Source organism: Oryctolagus cuniculus, chromosome 14 (genome assembly GCF_051225735.1).
Source record: "Oryctolagus cuniculus isolate XC-2025 breed Fujian yellow rabbit chromosome 14, ASM5122573v1, whole genome shotgun sequence".
NCBI classification, from domain to species: Eukaryota; Metazoa; Chordata; class Mammalia; order Lagomorpha; family Leporidae; genus Oryctolagus; species Oryctolagus cuniculus.
Genome location: NC_142880.1, coordinates 41,127,409 through 41,152,243, shown reverse-complemented (window position 1 = coordinate 41,152,243; position 24,835 = coordinate 41,127,409). Strand labels below are relative to the sequence as shown.

Here is a 24,835-nt window from a genome sequence, read left to right as displayed (position 1 = left end):
TAAATCACAGATTGTTTTGTAATATAAGTATGTGCAATTCTAGTTCATTTATCATTTGCTATTGGTTACACTTTAATGTACAAGATAAATTTTAAAGATATTTGACAAAGGGTAATTTAAAGACTAAAGGCCATAATGTTTTCCAATATTTAATGAAGTTTATAGTTTTCAAAGTAGCATAATTATTAATGTTTTTTCATCTCCACACAAATCTATAACAGAGAATGGGCCCTACATTGATGATAAATCTAGAGAAATAGTTTCCCAGTAGGATTAGAATTAAATGTTAACGCTGTTGCTCTTAGGTCTATAATACTTGGGTTTTTAATGCTTGGAACAATATAAAGTAAATTAAAAATGGAGCCAAACAAAATTTATTTTCTAAGAGAAATTCATATTACTGTATCTTTTCTACTGAGAGACTTTTGTAACCATACTCTTTGGTTACTCTGAAGAGAGTGTCAGTCAGTATGGGCTAGGTATGCCATAATGACAAACAGTGCCACAATGTCAATGACTTAATCCAAGCAGTCTATAAAGGCACTCAAAAAGTTCATGGAAAATGGAATTAAAAGATTAATTTGTATTGGTGCAAAAATTTTTGGAATCCATGCATATGAAGAATCTTTAAAATTTTATGCAACATGGAGGTTATAAAAAACTATACATGGATTTCAGTTTTTTTGCACCAAAATTAACACATTTTAGATCCATTTGTCCACAAACTTTTTGATTTCCCTTCACCTTTAATGACTCATATAAGTTGCCCAGGATGGATGGACAAAACCCCTTTTCCTCATAGTCACGGGCAGCTTCTTATCATTTGGCCACCAAAATTCAGTGATTAGGGTTTCCTAAAGCAAGGACAAATGGACAATGAAGAACCATGCACTGACTTAAATGCTGGTACTTAATCATAATTCATTGACCAAAGCAAGTCATAACAGCGAGACTGATTTTAATTAAATGCTTTCCCAGTTGAAAAAGAAAAATGGAAAGCTAGTAAGCATCACTAATATTTGCTAAGACAGAATTCTCTCGCTCTGCCTGGAGGTGGAAGAGAATGCAGTAGTTCATACCAAGATCAGAAGGACACTAGTTATAGAATGGGGAGACAGTTAAGAGCCATGACACTGGCTTGAATGTGAATATATAATAATAAAAAGTGAAAAGGGCTTGTCAAGAGAATCCTGTGGAAATACTGCCAGAAGATGAATCAGCGGAAACTTTGCACCGGTCAGGGCTGCATAATTGAGGCTTAGGCTAAGCATTCACCAAGAGAGAACTGTTGAAACCTGAATATACTAAGACTCTTTTTTTTTTTTTTTTGAAAAATGAAGTGCAGTTTATAAATAAGATTGAATCATCTTATGATAGTAAAACATTGTGTCCTCATTACCATTCACATATAAAAGCTGTTGTTTTATGTACATTTTATGGAAGTTGTAGAGAATGGTTATCCAACTTAACAGGATATCCAACATTAGCATCTTAAACTTCAGCGATTATTGTGATATGTCTGTGTGTACTGATCAGTAAAATCGTTAAACAGCTTTAAAAATCTATAAACAGATGAATATAAAATGTATTGTGAAGCCACGATTACATTCTTTAGTACATTCTCTTCCCTGATTTCTTCCTACCTTTGATTATTTTCTGGAAATGGATGCAAGAAATCAGGGATTTGTGATAAGTCATATACTGTGAGAGACCATACAGTCTCTGGCTTTCATAATTTTTGTTACATTTCATGTAACTCTGTCCAAAAGACCATCACGAAATTGCAGTGATTTCAGTGTTAATGAACCCTAAAAGAACATGAATATTGTCAGTGTTGGTTAACTATTCCTACCGAACACATTACCCTAAGAATTTAGCACAAAGTAGTATTTATCTCATTATTGCTGTGGGCCAAGAAGTCGGAGGCAGCTTGGATAAGTCTTTCTGGATCAGAGTTTCATGTAATGTTGTGGTCAACATGTCTGCCGACTCTGTGTGATCTGAAGGCGTGTCTTGGCCTGGAGGATCTGCTCCACAAATGGCTCACTCTTGAAGCTGTTGGCTGTCAGCATCTGTCTTTTCACCAGTTGTTGGCAGGCTGCTTCAGTTCTCTTAACCTGGCCCTCTCCCTATTACTGCTGAGCGTTCTCTCAGCATGAATGCTGACCTCCCCAAAGTGAACCAGTGAGAGAAATCAAGATAGGAGTCTTGTGAGTTGAAAAGTCATGGCCCTCAATTATATCTTACTTTTTTTGTGAAGAGTCATTAGGTGTAGCCCACACTCAAGGAGAGGTGAGTTAATCTCATCTCCTTGAATAGAATATACAAGAATGTGCATTATAGTTGGAAATTGTCACACTGTCCCCAACCAAACCTAAAAGAGATAATTGTAACTAATAAGACAACAAGATATGCATGTGAGAAGTAAAATATTTTCACTAGGGGTAACTAAAGATAAAGGGGAGAGAGTATGAGAGATTTTTTAAAAAGAGAATTCTGTAATAAAATACTATAATTTTGGCTTATCAGGGGGTAATGTGTTAATTTGTGAAAATTAAAAGAACACAATTGGCAAAAGTAAGGTTAGAGATTGATTTTCACCTTTCCATAGTATCCAATTATTTGTCTATTTAAAATTATTTACTGATTAAAATCTAAGATATTTAAATCTCTAAGGTGTTGTATTTGATGAAAATGTATAATGTATATAGTTGCCCACATAGATCAGAGTTTTTTGGTTGTATAACTTTCACAAGTACAATGAAACCTATTTTATACATATAATTTAAATGCTGTATCTAAAACTTACTTTTTCCAAAATTGTGTGCTGTAGTAAGCAAATTATATCACATAGTTTGAAAATTTATTTTCTGTGAGTAAGAAGTTTCGACATTATCTTGGCAGCTGTCAGAAGTTATTATGGTTCCACTCAGTTTTTGCTTTATTTTTGTTCTTTTATGGTCTCTAGAGATACCCATTTGGAAAACTTCCAGGTCAGTGGTATGACTAAAGTTGTATAATAGTTTACACTCCTTGTTATATAATTAAATTTTAAAAAGTAATTGATGATTTCTTTGCTGTGATGCAGTGAGTGTTTTGGCTGATTGTAGATACTATTTACAGTATGGGATTTTGTCCTTGAATGCCCATTGATGGCAGTTCTTGACAAAAAAATAAAAGAAAGTTGCACGCCAGTATCTTGAGAAATTGTGAAGTGGCAGATGCATATTTGCCATCAATTTGAAGAATAAATTGCCATAATTTGAATGGACACTTTCAAGTACTAGGAAGTAAGAACATGCTGTGGACCAGTGTGAGGCTGGCATTGGGGACCTTTCTGTTTAATAGATTGTGACATGTACAGCTGATAATTCACAGTGGTTAAAGTGTTGTAGACTGGCTTTAGGTCATGATTTTTTAGGTACTGTAACACAACCATGATTAAGTAGAGGACTATAAAGTAGAAAGCTGCATGTTTGTTTAAAATATTATTAGGAACAATACTTGAAAACACAGGTTGTTTTTCACTTAAAAACTTAGATGTTGGTGTTCAATGTCTTGCATGGATGCATGGTATGAGATGGATTCTAAGTCTGTAGGGGTGAAGGGAAACTTTAGATGTGACATAGTTGGCAGTGACAGAGTGTTCTGGACACACTGTATATGATGACGACTTGATGAGGAGCTTTGTTAAGCATACTTCTTTGATGTTTCATCCAAAAAATAGTTTGGCTACACTGAAGTTCTTTATTGTAGGATGCAGTAGAACTTCTCTTTATCTTCTTAGAGAGTCAAAATTCAAGTGACTATGCGTATTTCAATAGCTTTTCAAATTTCTGTTACTGTGATGGGTCTGTCAGTGCAGAATCTCAGGCTTTATTTCTCTAGAATAGGGAGAAGTGTCCCCATGTGTTAGAAAACCCATCTGTCAGCTCTTGAGACATATTGGTTTTATCTGGGAAAACTAGGATTGCTGTTCATTCCAAAAATGGGTCATGATCTAATTTTTAGTAAAAAGGAAACCTGAAAATGATATTGTCTTTTCATGATCATTAAATTTATACATGTAGACATTGGTGTGCATGGTAGTTATACATATTGCGTGGCTGCCTTAGTGTTATGTATTACCCTAATGCATTAATTTGAACATTTTTTCCCAGCCACTTTTAATTAAGGTATACAGACTTCACATATCTCATAACTACAGCTTTGGGAACATAGTGATTCTAAACATTTCTTTTTAATAAACCTGGAAGGACTTACAGGACGTTTATTTACCAGCATTGTGAGTGTGAAATTCCTTGACATTTTTACTTAAGACTGATGATGAACTACAATTTTTTGCTCATTTCTGACTTATTTAGTAAGCATTTGATGAAGCCACTGTGACTTCGCCAGGTACTATTGTAGGCCTGAGATTGTGAATATGAATAAGTTGTATGAATAAATACAGTTTCTGTACTGAAAAAATTAATGAAGTAATTTTAGGAGGCATAAAATATATGGTATTTCCATAAATCCAAGATATTGAGTTTACTATTGATTTAAAAACAAATTTAATCGCAAGTGACAGGAAATCAATCCTAAATGGCTTAAAGGAAAAGGAGACCTCAGTCACATTAAGAAATATCCTGATTTCAACATTAAAAGTATTTTTTTTAATTCCAACCTGTGTGACCATTGCAGCTCCTAGTACTAAATGCAGTGTTTATGGAGAGTTCGGGTTATAATGGTACAGTGAGGAGAAAGTGACTCATGGGGTCTGGAGGCTCCCAGAAATCCTGCAGAAAGTAAGAGCAGAGACGGAGGGGACTTAACAAGCAGACAACCCTGGGGATGACACAGGCGTGCAGGAAAAATTCAGTTAGTAAGATGTACTGTGGACTTCAAGAAACTTCAGGATCTGTAGGGTAGGGCATGAGTGGAGAAGCAACAGGTCCTGATTATGGAGAGCTTGAGTGAGGACCACAATGAGCAAAGCCTCCCGCATCTTGCACAACAGGTCAGATGCCAGCCTTGATGCCACTGGTTTATCCACCATCTGCCTCCGTTAATTTAGTGTGTACCACTAACATATTTCTTGAAATTAAACAACATAGAATAGAAACAAAGGAAGACAGTTCAAAAAGCTCACGAAAATGTGGAAGTAAAAGATACTGCTCATTTCCCACCAACTTTCTGAAGATCCCTCTGTAGTGCATCACATATAATAAAGCTTCTCTTTTTATGAACTATTGCCCCAGTTACAGTATGTGGCAGTGTGTCTGTCACAGTATAAAACATTTTCTATCTCAAAAAATTTTAGTAAACGTCAAGTTTAGATGTGCAGATCCACTCAAATAAATTTGGCAATAAATCATGTTTTGATCACATTGTTGGTGAAGGTTGACTCTCCCCAGATCATGTAGAGAATTGATTGGAAGAGAGAATGCTACAGGCAGTGGAGGAAAGACAGGAAGTTTTTGCAATTACACACAGAAGAGACAAGGAGTCCTGCTGAATTTGGTGCATTTGTGGGGTTCTCAAGGAGCCTTTTCCAAGAGGATGTAGCCTGTTTGGACTTCAAGCTCCAGAACTCAGCATTGCTTGCATATTTAATCTCAGGCATGTATGGATTTGCGTAAAGGAACTGTTCCCTGAGAGGAAATAGAAGATATGGATCTCTTGGAAACTCACACATGGAAAGCCTTCATGTCTTCAACCTCTTTGTACTGGCCCACTGGAATCCCACAATTTTAGAGAATGTCTGAAGTCATTCGAGTGCATGTTACAAACAATACAGTATATGATATAATGCATATTGCAGATTGATTATTTTCTATATTTAGCAGCTTCAAGATCATTAACAAAGGTCATCACCATTGTCTTCAAGGATCTCCCAGCAATATAGCCTCCATTTTCCTTTCTGTTCTGTGTTTTGGGGATTGCCCCAATGCTCCTGGAATCTCAGCCTGGGAGCTCACCTGTCCTGCTCCTTGGCTTCCATTCAGTGACTTTATTCTGACCCTTTCTTCTCTGCTCATTGCATCTCTGCCTTTCCACTGTCAACTAGTTAACTCCGCCTCCTTTCAGCTTTTCCTGTTGTTCTTTAGGCTCTGGAGGGGCCCTCGTTGGACGGAGCAGTCTGTCCATTCCCAGCAACAGGGCCTTACCCTGTGCTTGGCCTTGCTTCTTTCTGATGTTAGGTCTGGTGTCTCCATTGATGAGCTGGCCTGGGGCAAGGCTCAGGAGGGGCAACTGCTTGCTTCATTCACTTGCTTGTTTTCAGATGCCTCCAGTTTTCTACAGTACTTTTTAAAGATGCATAATTGGCAGACTGAATGTTTCCCAAGAGTAAATGAGAATACCTGAGCTTCTGCCATTGGAAACAGAACTGAGATTCTCAGAGAAAGTAGCCAGACCATCCTCACTGACCCCATGTTGCCTGAATTTGGGTACTGATGTTGCTCTCCCACCTGTGAGCGCCATTGCATCTTACCTTGTGGTAGCCTCCCAGAAGCATCTGCACGACATTTATGCTGTGAAGAGTCGCAGCTCAGTTGGGCCTTAAGCCTGTGGTGATATGCAGGTGGTCCATTCTCCTCTACAATTAATAGCTCATGCATTGACGTGGACAGATTGCTGACCCTCCCACACATGCTCAACCTGCCCCCATTCCTGGTTCTTTGAACGTGAGAGTGGACAATAGTCCCTTTGTGTGTGCAGATGAACTCAGCCCTCAGCCCAGCAGCCGTCCCTGCCCCTGGGTGTTACACTTGCTGTCTCAGATTCCCTGGATGTGTACCTCCTCAGGGAGATTGGACGTTTCTCTACCTCCTGGCTTTCCTGCTGGATTGTTCTAAATATGGCTCAGGGCTGCTGCTTCCTGTCTTTGCAGGGCGCTCTCCATACGTCTCGCCGATTCTGTCTGCAGGCTGATAGTTCCAAGTATCAAGTCCTGGAGCCTGCTTGATTGATGATTTTACCTCAGAGGCCAGCTGCCCATGGTGTACATTTTTTTGGCAGTTGAACAAGTCAAGAGCCCTTGACCAGTCCTAGAATTTCTGAAAAGCGTTTTCTTGAACAGAAATAAATGTATAACATTTCAAGTGTCATAGAAATGCCCCTAATGCGTTGTCTGTTTTACTTATGTTCTGTGCTCTAGTAAGCAACCATTATTGATTTTAGGCTAATAGTTCATACATTAACTCAACAAATATTTATTACTGACTGCTATATATTAGATACTGAGCTGGTGTGGGAATTGAACATAGACCAAGAGAAATTGAGTTTTTGTCCTAATTGTGTGTAGTTTTAGCAACTGTTAATTATCTTAGTGTTGGTACTATGACAGGTGATAATTTGAAACTTCTCTTTAAAAAGTAAGATGCAAGGATGACTATATTGTTGTGTGCACAAAACACATCTAAGTGAGAATGAAGCTATACCTATTTCTATTGGTAGTGACATATACTAGTTACAAATAAGAAAGGCAACTTTAAAAAAAAAAAGGCAGTACTGATGACCACAGTGTTCAACATTGTTTCTGATGTCACTGATTTGCACACATTCTGTGGATTCTAATAATAGTAAAAGGATGATTATGTCTATTGAATTTTTATAGTTTTTTGAATAAAGATTTATTTATTTATTTGAAATTTAGAGCTACAGAGGAGAGGCAGATGCAGAGACAGAGAGATCTTCCATCTGTTGGTTCACTCCCCAAATCTGCAATGACCAGGGCTGGGCCATGCGGAAGCCGGGAATCAGGAGCTTCTTCTAGGTCTCCCACGTGGGTGTAGAGGCCCAAACATTTGATTCATCTTCCACTGCTTTCCCAGATGCATTAGCAGGGAGCTGGATTGGAAGGGGAGCATCGCATCTGAGACTTGAACCAGCACCCATATGGGATGCCCGTGCTGCAGATGGTGGCCTTATCTGCTATGCCATGGCATTGGCCCCTTTGGTAGCCTTTTAAATATCACCCGTGGAGTGGAAGTTTATAAAATCAAATATGTTAAAATATATTACATTTTAAAAACATTGAATTCTATATGTATGTATGTACCTATTATTTGGAACATTTTTTTTAGATTTTTTTATTCATTTCAAAGGCAGAGTTAGAGAGAGGCAAAGGCAGAGAGAGAGAAGTCTTCCATCCACTGGCTCACTCCCCAAATGGCAATGGCTGCAATGGCCAGAGCTGAGCCAATTTAAAGCCAGGAGTCAGGAGCTTCTTCTGGGTCTGCCACGTGGGTACAGGGACTCAAACACTTGAGCCATCTTCTACTGCTTTCCCAGGACAGAGCAGAAAGCTAGATTGGAAGTGGAGCAGCTGGGACTCGAACCAGTGTCCATGTAGGATGCTGGCGCTGCAGGCTGCAGCTTTATCCACTATGCCACAGCGCCAGCCCCAGGAACATTTTAATGACCTATTTCATTATGCACCCAGGTGTAAGATGATGGCGTATTCTGGAATTGATGCCCAGTGTTGGAAATAAAGCCTCAAAGTTGAGAGTATTTTGCTAATGTTTTCCTGTCTTAGAACATAAGATCAGTGCTGGGAAGAGGACCATCAGAGAAGATGGGAAATATTTTTTGATCTACAAGGCAGAAAGAAACAAGGCTAGGTATGGCCACATACAGAGCTTGCTTGTTCATTTGGTGTAAGGGCAGAAGGTCCAGGAATTTAACATCACAGTCTCCAAGATACCAGTCATTACCTTTAAGGTAAAGGAAGAAATGTGAAAATGATTATAAAAGTTCTTGCAATTCTAAAGTAACAGGTCTGGAAGATTTGCCTAAAGAGAAGGAAAACAGAGGGAACAGGATTTTACCAGCAGTGTTAAAAAAGTCACCAAGATTTATCTTTCCTGAGTCATATCATGATTTCGTTTCTGAGAGGTTAGCTTGCCAAAATGTTAGCAGCAGAGAAGAGTCACGGATGGATGGATTTTGGGTTGAGGGTTGGAGCCAAGACACCTTTCTCGGCCTTAAATCCATACCACGCATGGTTTGGACATCTTGGCTGATGGGGTCACTTCGACCAAAGCCTTGGAATCATTTTTGCCCTTCTTTCCTGTATCTCTATCTCATGTACCAGCTGGACTCTATCAGCAATCCTCCGAGTTCTCCCTCAGCTCTTTTCCATAATCTAATCACTTCTTTGGACCTCTAACCAAGATGAGAACTGCAGATGATGGCACACCTTAAAGAGCTGACCAGTGAGTACAGATTAGGGCCGCCAATAGAACCTGGTATAATGATAGAAGTCTTACAATTTTCAGTGTCATACAGTAGCTAGAGACCACGTGTGGCTATTTCAAGCTTGAAATACAAATACTGCAACAGATGTACCGGCTTTTTAATTATATGATTTTAATTAACTAAATGTTAGCGTGTGGCTAGCAGGAGCCCCATTGAGCAGTGCACATATAACAAACGGAGTATCTCTTGAGCCCTACAACATGCCAGGAGTTGAGAAATGCTGGAATTTGAGGCAAGGGGACTCACTCACCTGGAAAGTAGATGAAAAAAGTATCTGTGATGTGAAAACGCCCATGTGTTCAGGAAGTAGCAGAAAGACAGGAATTGAAAGCAGAAGAGGTCATAGGTCACACCGAAAGGGTGAGCAGCTCAGGAAGAGCAAAGAGCACATTCTGTCCAAAGGAACTTATTTCTGAGTTGGAAAGGAAGAGCGAAACTGTGACCCAGGAATATTGCGTGGGGCCCTGAATTGCTTGGGCTTATGACACAGAGATCATCACATTGTGTTGAAGATTGCCATGTCTTAACTCCATACTCATCAGATGCTAGACAGTAGTGGCTAAAGTGTGTATGAGAATATACAAATTTGATTTTCTTTTTTTCTGATGGATGCCAATAAAATATAATATTGAGTGAATTCCTTGAATTAAGAGCAAGAGAGTTTGGGGGCCAGTGCCATGGCTCACTTGGTTAATCCTCTGCCTGCGTCACCAGCATCCCATATGGGCGCTGGGTTCTAGTCCCAGTTGCTCCTCTTCTAATACAGCTCTCTGCTGTGGCCCAGGAAGGCAGTGCAGGATGGCCCAAGTGCTTGGGCCCTGCACCCGTGTGGGAAACCAGAAGGAAGCACCTGGCTCCTGGCTTCGGATCCACATAGCTCCGTAGCAGCCATTTGGGGGGTAAACCAATGGAAGGAAAACCTTTCTCTCTGTCTCTCTCTCTCATTGTCTAACTCTACCTGTCAGATAAGTTAAAAAAAAAAAAAGAGCAAGAGAGTTTGGCTTCAAAAAGGAGATAAGATTTTGACAGGCCACTAAGTGTAACCTAAACTAATAAAGACTCATGGTTATCAAAGAAACATTTATAATATTAAACATTGAAAAGTCTTCTATTGATATGAGCTCAAATTGAAAAGGGGGCTCTAGATATGGGACATGTCTGTTTTCACCATTTTGTCATCCTAGTGAATTTTGTCTGAATTTCTTATTGCATTATCTATGAAAGTTGTAGTGTTATAGATTGGTTGATACAGCCATTCTCAAGAAACAGTATTGAGGTTCCTCAAAAAACTAAAAATAGTTCTATCAATTGGGCAAGCTATCCCGCTTCTGGGCTTATACCTGAAGGAAATGAAGTCAGAATACCAACGAGATACTTGTACCCCATGTTCAATGCAGCACTACTAAGAGTAGTTATAATAGAGAATCTATCTAGGTGGACATCCATGGATTAATCAATAAAGAAAATGATGGAATAAGTGTTACAATGTGGAGTATCAATCAGTTGGGAAAAAGAATGAAATCTGAAATTTGAAGCCAATGGATGGAAGTGAACATTTTTATGTGAAGTGAAATAATCCATATACAGACAAATACCACACGTTGAGTCTCCTATGTGGAAGTTCAGAACAGCAGATCTGAACTTAGACTAGTGATTGGTAGAGACTAGGAAAGGTGTAAGGAGAGAGGACAGAAGGAGGTGAGTTAACAGGAACCAGTGCACAGACAGATGGAAGTAACATGTTCCAAGGGCCCATAGCACAATGAGGTAACTATAGATCACAATAATGTATTATGTGCTGTTTACAGGACCAGAGGAGGGCACTGGTAGTCTGTAAACACGGAGGAAAGGTGGGGAGACCTGGATAGTCCCTGCCTGATTTAGTCAGTTTATCTATATGTGTGTGTGTTGAAATATTACACTGTGCCCAAAGATTAACAATTCTTACATGTTAATCAGAGTTGTAAAAAAATATAAATAGTTAATTAATTCTCTAAAATATATAGTGTTTTATTCTCGAGGCTGCTTCTGTATAGTGAATCATGCTGTGTGTGAAACGTGGTCTCATGCGGGTGTGCTGCTTTGAAGCAGGGCGGCATGAGTGCCTTTCTTGACAACTGCAATTCATTTTCGCTGAAGCTGTCAACAAGAGCTACAGAAAACACAGGCTGTACCCCCCAGCTCCTGTTAGTGTCCAAAACTCCCATGACCATGCCCAGGAGGAATGAAGGGAAATGAAGCAGAGAAAAGTGGAGCCATTCTGGCGCGAGACTCCTTGGACTGCTATCAGAATAGCAGACGGAATGCATACACAAGAGAAATGTATCCTCCTGCAGTTCTGGGGACAAAGCCCAGGATCAGGGTGTTAGCTGGGTTGATTTCTGGTGAGGACTCATTTCCTAGCTTGCCCACTCTGTTTCCCAGCTGTGTCTTCACGTGGCCTTTTTGTCTGTGTGTGCACAGAGGGAGAGAGACCTCCAGAGTCGTCTCCTCTCACAGGACACCCATGTTCCCCCTTGTGATCTCATTTAGCCTAATTCTCTGACCAAAAGCACCATCTCCAAATAAGTCACACTGGAGATTTGGGTGGGTGGACAGAATTCAGTCCTTAACAGTGCTGGTGTGTGTGTGTGCATTGAGTGGCAGGACACGGGCTCATAAGTGTTTATTTTATTATTTTCTGGCCTTCTGGATATAGGATTTGTTAGTCCACATTCTCTAGAATGAAGTGGCTGGAAATTGAAAGCTTTTGTATGTCCTCACTACTATTTCATTTTCTCAAGTGGCAGTTAGGTGTATTCAAGATGTACATTGGGTATTTACAGATTACAGTTCTACCTACTAGGTTACAAAAATTTCTTACGCATTAGTTCTGTGAAGGGTGTGTAGAAGCACTGTGTGTAGGATAAATGAATTTGTGTAAAGTGTCTAGAGTACTTGGAGCTGAGAAATTGAAGAAGTATTTTCCTGTAGGAGACTGGCAAAAGCAAAAGAGGATAATAAAGGCCAGTATTCTTAACACTCTGTCCTCAAATGTGTTGGACCAGCTTGGCAGCAGGGCCATCTGTACTCATCAGTGTCTGAAAAATATAGGTTCCTGATCCCCTGAATTCTACATCTAGGAATTTATGCATTGACCATGTCATAAATGTAAAAAATGGGGGAAAAAACTATAAATGAAGGAGAGACAAGAAACTGTTGATGCACTGAATTGCTTATTGAATATTAAGTATTCACCACATAATTAAATTATGAAATAATTTTTGTAGGCATGTTTCTTTTTCTTTTTTTTTTATTTTTGACAGGCAGAGTGGAAGGTGAGAGAGAGACAGAGAGAAAGGTCTTCCTTTTGCCGTTGGTTCACCCTCCGATGGCCGCCGCGGCCGGCGCACTGCGGCCGGTGCACAGTGCTGATCCGAAGCCAGGAGCCAGGTGCTTTTCCTGGTCTCCCATGGGGTGCAGGGCCAAAGCACTTGGGCCATCCTCCACTGCAATCCTGGGCCACAGCAGAGAGCTGGCCTGGAAGAGGGGCAACCGGGACAGAATCCGGCACCCCGACCAGGACTAGAACCTGGTGTGCCGGCGCCGCAAGGCGGAGGATTAGCCTATTGAGCCATGGCGCCGGCCTATAGACATGTTTCCTGCAATGTTGCTGAATAAAATTTTTTAAAAATATTATATTAATTCCTCATGATGGAAAAATAATATGTTACATAAAAAATTAATACAATCCTATTCAAAGTAAAATGCTTGTGTGTCTGGCATTGCTTTTCCTCTTCCTTTATATTTTTTTTTGCTTTTTCATTTCTCAGTACTTTCCAGATTTCCCAGATTTAGCACAGACTAAATTTCTAATTTTTACTGGATTAGCTCTGATGAAGATTAAACTACTTGGCCATATTACCATGAAGCCTTGGTCAATGCAGGTCTTCTACATATTTCTTCTGTCTCTTGTGGATGCTCTGCACTAAAAGTGAGAGTGGAGGTAGACAATCTTTTCTGTCCGCATGTCATCATGGGCAGTTCGTTGTTTAATATGGATGTAAAGGGTTATAAACCGTGAAAGATACCCCCATGGCATTGGCATTCAGGCATAGAGGTTGCCTTGGGTAACAGATCTCTGTATATTGGAATTAGCCTTGAATGTTACACTTATCATTCTGCTATTGCTATAAGAAGAAGCGGGGTGGGTACATAAATAGGCCTAATTATTCTTTATACTGTGTGGGTCAGACCTGCCAAGTGCCTAAGGATAAGCCTTGATCCAGTGCCTATTAAATCCAGTATTTCATTATGACCGGTCACTGTTGTACTTTTAAGAGTTACATTTTATAAAAATTAACTTGCAGACTAGAATGTAAGAGACAGTGTGGATTATGGAAAGTAGGCAGACACAGAAAAGCATACTAAAATTGGAATGAAAAGGCAGGAACCCTGAATTCTAGATCTATTTATCCTGCTTAGTAACTTTGGAACCTTAGTTCCTTTGTTCAAAATTAGGTTGATAATATTAGCCCAAAACCTAAATCAGCGTGGGCCAAATGCAACTTAACACAACACAAAAATTAAAATAAGAATTTAAAATAGGCAGGCCTCCTCTGTCTGAGCATAAAGCTCTCCTTGGGTAGATCCTCCCTTAGAAACCGTGGACAGGGATGTAGGTGGAGATGAACGATCCAGGGTGGGTGCTCAGGGCCCCGTGGAGACTGAGCCCAAGAGCTCCTGTTTCCCTGTCTGCCTACTTTCTGCCTGTGGGTTTCAGCAGTTTTACCTGGGCCCATTGGTTCATCTGTGATTTGTGCAGAATTATGAGAACTTGATCAAATAAGAAAACCACACAGGAAAGCAATTTGGATATCCACAATGTAATGGTCTTCTCAGTCCCTCCTCCATAATTCCTTAAGCCTCTGTCTTGCCTTCTATTGGTTTCCATTACTTCAGCTATTTTGAACATTTTTGCCACCTTTTTTTTTTAAAGCTTAAAGGTTTTTTTTTTTTTAAAGTATATCATTTATTTGAAAGGCAGAGTTACAGAGAAAGAAAGAAAGTGAGGAGAGAGAGAGATCTTCCATCCACTGGTTCACTCCCCAAATAGTGGCAACAGCCTGGGCTGGGCCAGGCTGAAGCCAGGAACCAGGAGCTTCTTTCAGGTCTCCCCCTGGAACAATTGGGCCATCTTCCATTGCTTTCCCAGGCACATAACAGGGAGCTGGATCAGAAGTGGAGCAACTGGTCTTAAACTGGTGACCGTATCGGATGTCAATGATGTAGGCAGCGGCTTTACCCACTATGGCATAGTGCTGGCCCCCAGTATTGTGTTTTACCAAATGATATTTAAGCTCATCCTAATTCTTTGCTCAAGTTCTACTTTGCTAATGTCATTTCCTCAACCTTTCTCACATATTCTGTGTTTGTCACAGGTTTAGTTTTCCAGTGTTTTTCTTCTTCCCACTCATGATATTATAAGTAACATGGTTCAAAAAATCAAATCAAAGTGGCTGGCGCTGTGGTGCAGTGGGCTAAGCCTCTGCCTGAAGTTCTGGCATCCTATGTAGGCACCAGTTCATGTCCTGGCTGCTCCTCTTCTGATGCAGCTCCCTGCTGATGGCCTAAGAAAGCAGTGGAAGCTGGCTCAAATGCATGCCCCTGCACCCACGTGGGAGACCTGGAAGAAACTCTTGGCTCCTGACTTCGGATTGGCTCAGCTCTGGCCATTGGGGCCATTTGGGGAGTGAACCAGCAGATGAAGACTTTTTTCTCTGTCTCTGCTTCTCTCTGATTATAACTCTACCCCTTGAATAAATAAATAAATCTCTAAAAAGTCAAATTAAGGGGCTAGCTCTGTGGTGCAGTGGGTTAATGCCCTAGCCTGAAGCACTGGCATTCCATATGGGTGCCAGTTCTAGTCCCAGCCGCTCCACTTCCGATCCAGCTCTTTGCTATGGCCTGGGAAACAGTGGAAGATGGCTCAAGTCTGTGGGTCTCTGCACCCATGTGGGAGACCCGGAAGAAGCTCCTGGCTTCGTATCAGCACATTTCTGGCCGTTGTGGCCAATTGGGTAGTGAATCATTGGATGGAAGATCTCTCTCTCTCTACCTCTCCTCTCTATGTGTAACTCTCTCAAGTAAAAAATGGATAAATATGGGCCGGCACCGCGGCTCACTAGGCTAATCCTCCGCCTTGCGGCGCCGGCACACAGGTTCTAGTCCCGGTCGGGGCGCCGGATTCTGTCCCGGTTGCCCCTCTTCCAGGCCAGCTCTCTGCTGTGGCCAGGGAGTGCAGTGGAGGATGGCCCAAGTGCTTTGGCCCTGCACCCCATGGGAGACCAGGATAAGTACCTGGCTCCTGCCATAGGTTCAGCGTGGTGCACCGGCTGCAGCGCGCCGGCCGCAGCAGCCATTGGAGGGTGAACCAACGGCAAAGGAAGACCTTTCTCTCTGTCTCTCTCTCTCTCACTGTCCACTCTGCCTGTCAAAAAAAAAAAAAAAAAAGATAAATATTAAAAAAAATAAATAATCAAATTAAATAAAAAGTTACCGGGAATGTTTAATGAGAAATTTAAATGGCTACCTTTATTTCCAACATTTTAAGTCAAATTCTGTAACTGAACTTTTTTTTAGTCTTGCATACCCCTAAATTTTTAAAAAACTATTTATTTATTTATTTGAAATAAATAAACAAGTGTTACAGAGAGGGAGAGAGAGAGAGAAAGATCTTCCATCTTTTGTTCACTTCCCAAATGGCCAAAAACAGCCAGGGCTGTTCCAGGCTGAAGCCAGGAGCCAGGAGCTGCTTCTAGGTCACCCATGTGGGTGCAGGGGCACAAACAAGTGTTTTATCCTCTGCTGCTTTCCCAGGCACATTAGCAGGGAACTGGGGTGCCTATTTGTGATGCTAATGCTACAGGCTGTTGCTTATCTGCTATGCCTCAACAACGAATTATTAATGAAATTTACCTGATAACATAGGACAAGGGCTTCTGTGAGAGCACATCACTTAGTAGACAAGGAGATTCCTCAGAAATAGCACAATGGGAAATATCTTTTACAAAATCACCTACACTGGTTTCTGGAGGGATATGTAAGATAATTGCTGTAGGTCAGAAAACAATTTTATTTGTTCCTAGTGTTTTATTAACATGAGGTTTTTTGTAATGTCTTGCCAAAAATGACTCCGAGTTAATTATTGCTTCCTTTGTTGATGATGGTTGCTAAATGACATATGTAGCCAATATTTCAGTCTCTGTCTTAATCCATTCAAACTGCAATAAAAAAATAGCATTAACTTCAAGGCTTATAACAGAAAGCTTTATTTCTTGCAGTTTTAGAGGCTGGGAAGGCCAACATCAAGGTGATGGCTTATTCAGTATCTGGTGAGAGCCAGCTTTCTGGTCCACAGGTGGTGGGAGGGATGAGGAGCCTCTCCTGGTCTCTCCTGAGGGCACTGATCCTGTTCAGGAGGGATCCACCCTCATGGCAAAAATTACTTTTTCAAAGGCCCCAAGTCCTGATTCCCTCACTTTTTGGGTTAGGATTTTAGCATGTGAGAGTGATGGGGTGGCTTAATAATTCAGAACACAGCAGTCTCCTTTATTTGTATAAAACAGAGAAACACAGCAGAGCCAAATGACTTCTGGGGGTCTTGTTCTGAAGCTGCATGTGTGTATCTATGCTTGTGTTGAGACTAATGTTATTTGAATTTTTTCTTTCCTTCAAAAATAAACTCAGACAAAACTGCCAGCAGGCCTTGCCAGTTTTAAAGAGTTTTCATCTGCTGACTGTCACAGAGTAGGAGCTTGGCAGATATTTGTGGAGTGGGGTAGTTATTTACTGTCTCTCTTAATACTAGCTAAGTCTCTTAAGGTACTTCACATAGCTCTTTAATTATTGATAAGGCATTGATTGTTTATTTTGTGTTATTTCTTTACATAAGATAATGTCTAATAGATTTTCCTTTGAATTAGAAATACATCAATAGAGAATGCATTTGCCTAAAACAGATGTAAATTTGTAGTTGGACAAGCTTCTGCAACTCAGTACTGCTTTATCTCTTTACTGTTCCTTATACTTTTAACTCGCTCTTCCTTCTCATCACTGGCTTGCACAGTTACCCTAAAAACAGATCACAGAGGTGTGAATGTGTTCTGGAATTTAGTTGGGATTGATGTAAGGAGTAAACATGGTTGTATTTTCCCTCCTATAATTATGTCATATTGCTTCACTAGAGTTTGTAGTGGTGATTTTTATAATATGTATTCCCCATAGGTCTGTTTATAATGACAGCAGGCGGTATGCTGACCTTGTCTTCTTGCTCTGCAGGAGCTATGCCTGTCCCAGACCAGCCTTCCTCAGCCTCAGAGAAGACCAGCTCCCTGAGCCCTGGCTTGAACACCTCCAATGGGGATGGCTCTGAAACGGAAACCACCTCTGCCATCCTTGCCTCTGTCAAAGAACAGGTAGAAACATTTCAATTTTTTTGGCATGCCTAGGGAGACATTTAAAGATGTATTTGCAGGTGAACAGTGATAATTAAATTGCAGAGGTAGAAAATCATAATTTTATGGCAGAACATTGGTGTCTGTTACATAAATCATTCCAATATATGATTATAATTGCTTTTGATCCCATGTTTTTATTAATTATTTAGCTTACCTGGACAAAAAATTCCATGGAGAAAAGAAAAGAAAAGTTTATAGTCAAAATTCCTCATTGGTGAAGTTGTGGCAGATTTATTGATGGACCTGACATTTAATAATATTAAATATATGAAACCAAATAATTGGTCTTTGGAAAATATAAAGTTAGTAAACTGTCAAAATAGATCCAGTATGCTAAAAAAAAAAAAAAAACAAAACTAGTGTGCGTGACAGCAAATTAATATGTTAAGTCAATGAAAATTGGCTTTCTTAGTGTTTCTGAGATGGAATTTGAAGGATACATTCCAGAACTTTCCTTCTCAAATGAACCAAAGTCTGAAGGAGTCATCCCCCAGTATGACTTTGACATAAAATAGATAAGTAATTAAAATCTGGATATTATATTTAAAAGAAATCATAAATGCCATGTTTCTTATAAATAAAAACTGATGATTAATTTAAAAGTTGGAAGATTGAAGAAAGTCTTTTTATTTACTTTTTGTTCAAATATGTACTAAAAATAAATCAGTGTTTTTCTTAGAGTCAAAGCATAGTCTGTATTTGGGCTATATGATTCCATGAGGAAGAATTAGCAGTAGCAATGAGGGGAGAGTGATAGAACTTACCTAACTCTGGGAGCATCACAGGAAAGCAGTAGCATGAATGGAACATGTAAGTTTAGTAACTCTACTCATAAAGAAGATGGGCTGCTGAAGCAACTGATTCTGTTTAATAAGCAGGGACTGATTTGGGTAAAGGTAGGAGACCTCCTGCACTGTCAAGCTATCAATAAAACAGCTAAGGAAAGATCCCACTGGCAGCAGGAATCAATGATGCTATCAGTCAAGAACCCAGTTAGGAAGTGTGCAGCTAAGTATCCATAAGGGAGAGCTGAATAGATTGATAGGGTAGTCCAGTTTGTGAAAATGGTCAGCAAGCAGGAGATTGCCTTGAGATTTGGTCTGTAAGGCATGAATAGTTTGCCTCCAAAAACCCACTCTTGAGTTTTCTCATTATTTTTAAGTGGAAATGGGAAAAAAAACAAAACAAAACAAAAAAGAGTGTTCGTGCCAATCACCCTCCTCAAGTTACGGCTCTGATGTGATTGGGTCATGTCATGGTTTGTCATTCTGGTGTGATTTGGAATCCTGAAAGGCTGTTGGTGTTTGAGTAGTGATAAAACATAAAAAGCAGGACTAAATTTGATAAGAAAACTGTAAGACCTGAATGAAGAAAGTTATAACAGTTTATCAAAGGACATAAAGTAATTCTGAACAGATGAAAAGTCTTGATCCCATGTAGAAGAGTTTGGTGTCATCGCAATGTTACTCTTTCCCAAATTAATGTATAAAATATTGGCAATTGTATAGTACCATGTGGATGGTTATTTGTTTCTGTGGCAAACTGTAGCAAACTAGTTTATTAAATATCGTACAGAATCATAAATATGTGAGGGTACAAGGAAAATTGATAAATTTTGCTTTTCCACACATATTAGCCACTGCAGTACCCTTGGTCAAAATAGGAAAAGTGATTTCTGTAGGACATATCTTAGAGTTTGGAACAGATTAAAAAATGTAAATATAAATATCAAATATGTATTAACCTAATTCACTTAAAGGTGGTATTTCAGTTAAGTGTAAGGTAGTGGTTTAAATAGTATTAGCTTTACGAGCTGAGTATCTAGGAGAAAATTAAAGTTTTTAACTCACAATGTATCCAGAGATAAATCTCAAGGGAAAAGTAGTGTCACTGCAGAAATAAAGCTATAAATACAGTAGAAGAAATGTTGGGAAGGTATTCATGTACATTCAAGGTGGGGAAGGCTTGCCATAAGACAGGAAGCTCAGAAGCCATCCATGAATGGCTGATGCATTTGGCAATGTGAATACTAATAGTAAAGACAAGAATTGCAAAGCACAATCCCACATAAAAAGTAGAGAAATGAGCCAAGAGAAAATGCATGTAGCATTATGATAAAATTTTGATAAAATTCATACATTAAGACTTCCTTATGTTCATGAGAAAAAATGATTAAAATAATAGAAAACTAGGTGATGGATAAGTACAGACAGTTCAGAGAACAAAAATGCAAACAATGAATTCATGGGAATATTTTTCACTCTAATGTACTAATCAGGGACACTAAGTTCTAAGAGAAAATGAGATTTATTTTTAATCTACCAAGTAGATCAATTTTAAAAAATAGAATAGATTGTATGCTAGCTGAATGCTACAGTTTGGGGAAATCCACATTCTTTTACAATCCCAATACAAAGGTGAATTGCTGTAATTTTTTGTTAACTGATCTGTTTTTCTCTATTGACGTTTGAATTGTGTAGTATTTTTTGCTATAGTCATGGTTGGACATACACTGTACATAAATGAGTATCCCTGACCAAGAATTTTATGTTTATGGACATTTATAACAAAAATATTTGGGATAATAAGTGAAAAAATATTGATTGTGAAAGATTTGAAAACGGCATATCCTATTGATGAACTATTTTGTAATTAATAAAAATGACTGGGTTATATGTCTGACTTTTAGCGGAAACACCCATGGTTTTTTTAGAGTGAAATTACATAGAATGGTATTATCCTGTTTTCTAAAAACAAAATATGGCTTTTAGCTTGTATGTGTTTATGAGCACTTGAAGATGTGTAGAAAGAAACAAATCAAGTGTTAACACTGATTACTACATGTGTTTACAATGAGGTGGTGGGAATGACCTGATGACATATAGCATTGGAGGAGAATCAAACTAGAAAAACAAATAGGGCGACTACAACCAATATTAGTTGAGTCTGGATGATAGGAGATGTTTCTTCAGCTGAGATTCAGATGGGCTGCTTTGTGATGAATACAATGACCAGTCAACATCTGTGATGATGAGAGTTTAATAAAAATCTTTTGTGAAAAGTTTTTCCCAAGTGATGGAAATTTTGTCTGAAAACATGGTGATGAGAACATTGTCTGTTTTGGGCAGCAAAGCTGGATTCTTTGTGCTGGATAACTAATATGAGGAGGAAGGTAAATTTGTTTTGGAAATGGGAGGTAGAGCAACATGAAGACCCAAGTCAGGTTCAGAGTCAGGTTCCTAGTGAGGTCTTTGCGTGAGTGAAAGCAAACTTCAACCACTAGCAGATTCCACGAACTGGCTTCAGGTGGCCTGATGGACACAACCAACCTCATACTTCGCTGGGATATTTCTGTTTTAAATCATTCTTTAGGTTTTATCCCTCTCTTTTTCTCAAGTGTAGACTATTTTCTATGGAGTTAAAACTAGGTTAAATGTATTTATTACGAGTGTTAGGTGAGATTAAGAATTACTCCTCTGAAATTTGATAGCTTCTTTGATTGCTAAAAATTATACACTCAGAATATTTATAAATCTGTTTCCTTAAAGAATTTCACTTTCCTGGCACTGCTTAGGTACTCATGAGAACAAACTTTGAAGTAGAATTTCCATTTATTAATTTTGGGAATTTTAAGTATGAAATTTCGTGGTAACACACAATGTACTGCTCTTGTCCTGTCTCCTTGTAAATTACTTCTTTAGGACAAAAGCCATTCTTTGGTCATATAATGCTGAACTCAATGCCATCTAATAAATTGCCCTATTTATTTACTCTTTTAACATTATGAGCACCTTATAGAAGTCTGCAAAGCACGATACAAGATAATATACATGTAAGGAAAATCAGTCCTTTGGAGTTCATTGGAGTAAGTTGTTGATTGATACTAAGAACAGAAGTTCCTAAGCAGTTGGTCAACATTGCATGAAAATAAATTCTAGTGTCTAATCATAGATTGAAAGTTAAGTCATGCCAAACCTTAAGTCATAAAATGTGACCCATGTCATGTGATAGCATGACAAATATTTGTAATCTGAGTCCATTAACACAGCAGTCATGACTGCTTGATGCAAAGGTGTTCATATTTATATATTTTTTTGTTGTTCTGATTCTGTGGGCTCCTCCTCTGAGGCTCACGCTGTTGGGATGGTGGGGTGATGACGTTCCTTCAACAAAAAGCACTGGAGACTGTTTCGGTGAACATGTCTGTTTATTAACAATTAGGCACAAGCTTTTATAGGGCAAGCAAAGGGTAGTAGCTAGCTCAGATTAGCAACACTAAATATGTAGGATAAAACTGATACTGGCACCTCTATGCTTCTCTAATCAGCTTGAAGGTCACGTAGCCGATGTAGCCTTCCAGGTGGTCTCCTGGGTCTTGGCCACACCCAGGAACTGTTTACCTAGTTGACAGTTACAAAGCCCTTCAATGGGAAGTGAGGGTGAGGGACATGTGCCTGGGGCCACTGCCACCTGCTAGCATTCAGGTCATATGTGGGTCTCGGTGTGATGAGCCCCCAACCAAGGTCTTTCCCAGGAGGCATGGTGTGCCATGCCCTCTTAACCTCCTGTGTGGGCTAGGCAGGCAGTCTCCCAGCCTGGCACAGGATCACGCACATGATTCCCATCTTGATTGCTTTTTAATTGGTGATTTTTATGCTTTTGTGTTGACATAGAACCATTACTTTTGCCTCACTGTATCAGTAATTTTCTCGTTTTCAGATGCATTGATCTTATTTCTAGTAGTTATCAAGCCCTTCCTCCTGTGGAGTTTAAGAGGAGGCATCTAATCCCCATTGTCTTCTCTGTGAGTGCATGTCCCTCACCAGAAGAGGAGAGGAGGGTGGACATGGATTATGTGATGAGTCCTATGAGATCGTTTGGAGAAACAACTGAGAAGTGACTGATATTCATTACAGTGTATAGCCAAATGCAACTTAGTGGCTAAAGGGAGAAGAAGAACCCTGAGGTCCTTTTTCTGTATGTTTGAGATTATCCAATGGAGATGGCAGTGATAAGAGGAGACACTTATGCTTGAGAGGGGAGGGCATACTTTTAGAAGAAAAGTCACAGAGGATGTGAAAGTGAGTGGAATCTAGTGCAAAAGAGGACTGGCCTCTGGTATGAAGACAGTTGGTTCCTGGCAGCAGGAGTGAGATAAAGGTCCTGGGTACAGGTGCAGTGAGGCTATGCTAGTGCTGGAAACCTGTGGGCTTCCTTCTGTGGTCATCAGATGAGCACTGTCTGGTTGTTTTAAGTTGAAGCCTGCTTGGGACCTGTATAGCAAAGGTGCAGAAGGAGAAGGATGTTGGACATAAGGGATGCAAGAGAGTGATTGTAACACTGGGTCTTGTAGTGGGTGTTGGGAGGAGAGGCATAACAGAATTGGTAGAGGCAGAGGATGCATAGAGTAAATATGTGGGGAGGGTGAAGCTTGAGAATAGAGAAAATACGCAGTAAGTAGTGTTAATGTCAGAAAGTAGAGTAGACTCTAGGAAATGAGGACATTAAAACCAGAAAGGAGAGAGAAAGTGCACAATCCAGGTCAGCTCCTGGACACAGTGTGAGGATGACGACAGAAGCAAGCAACAGCTCAGACTGCTCAGGAGGAGAAAGGAAGCCCGGGATGTGCTTCCTGACCGTGAGTAAGACAGACATATTTGCACCTTGCCTAAGGGCTGTCATTTGTGTGTCTCTTTAAAAAATTGTTGTAATATTGTTTTGTGCTATTAGATAAGAATTGATATTCAATCATGCTTTATAGCATTAATCTTTATCATAAATCAATATGAGTACTAATTTTCTCTTCAGAAAACTGAATTTCCTGAAAATGTATTTGTTTCAAAATAACATTTTCCCTTCAGTTGATCAGCGTTTCATTTGATCATCATATACTTCCAAAAGGTCTATAAATTATCTTCAAAGATAACTAGAAAATTAACTGGCACATTGTTTAGACTATTTAGAACACTTTGATCTTTGTAAACTGTTAAGGCTTAGGTAGAAAAGATGTTTATTTTTAAGTTGTACTGTGAAGTACTTTTCATAATGAAGAGATTACATAGAAATTGTCTAAGCAAATAGCAGGCTGACCAAATGTGTTGTCACCATTGCCTTTATCTAATAGTGTTTATGCAGCACCAACTCTGTGCTTGCATTGGAGATTCTCAGATTAGGAATTCACCTTCAAGGGCTTAACAGTAGGGTTACAGATGTAAGACGGGGCTGGCATTGTGTGATGCAGGCATCACATGTGAACATTGGTTCATTTTCCAGCCGCTCCACTTCCAATCCAGCTTCCTCCTAATGTTCTGGGAAAAGCAGTGGAGAATGGCCCAAATGCTTTGGGCTCTGCCATTCACATGGAAGTCCCAGATGGAACTCCCAGCTCCAGGCATCAGCCTGGCTCAGCCCTGGCCATTGTGGCCACTTGGGAAGTGAACTAGCAGATGGAGACCTGTTTGTCTCTAACTCTCCCTTTTTCTGTAACTCTAACTTTCAAATAAGTAAATAAATATTTAAAAATGTATTAAGACAGAAACTGGATTTTCCTAAATGATTCATTTTATTTATCTGAGAGGCAGAAGGAGAGATGGAGATGGCAGTAGATGGGGGAGGGATGAGGAAAGAGTGAGGGGACAGAACAGAAGGGAAATCCTCCCTCTGCTGGTTTACCCTTCGTCTGCTGCTACAGCTGGGAGCTAGAAACTCATTCCAGCTCTCCCACTTGGATGGCAGGGAACCAACTACTTGAGCTATCATCTTATGCCTCCCAGGGTGTGCATCCATGGGCAGTTGGAGTCAAGAGTGGAGGGCACACAAACCTACCTACTCTGATATGGACATGAGTGTCCCAAGGGATGCCTTTGCTGCTGCATCAAATGCCTGACCCCACCCCCAAGAATTTTACTATGTAAAAAATGATACATGACATTTTAAGAAAACTCTAGGCTGGTCTGAGTGCAGTGGTGTTTACAACTAATTGATCACAGCCAGTTACAGGTTTCTTGGGGCTGGCGCTGTGGCGCAGTGGGTTAACGTCCTGGCCTGAAGCGCTGGCATCTCATATGGGCGCCAGTTCAAGACCCAGCTGC

The 24,835-nt window shown here is 39.8% G+C and overlaps 1 protein-coding gene across 4 annotated transcripts in view; it reads left to right on the top strand.

Annotated features, from left to right (window-relative positions):
• Positions 1–24,835, top strand: part of CTNND2 (catenin delta 2) — a 993,743-nt gene that overhangs the window by 169,838 nt on the left and 799,070 nt on the right. For all 4 annotated transcript variants that reach the window (XM_089312616.1, XM_051853868.3, XM_051853869.3 and 1 more), the window contains exon 2: positions 17,566–17,702. In XM_089312616.1, the coding sequence (XP_089168742.1) occupies positions 17,566–17,702 (137 nt within the window). The remainder of the gene's footprint in view (positions 1–17,565; positions 17,703–24,835) is intronic.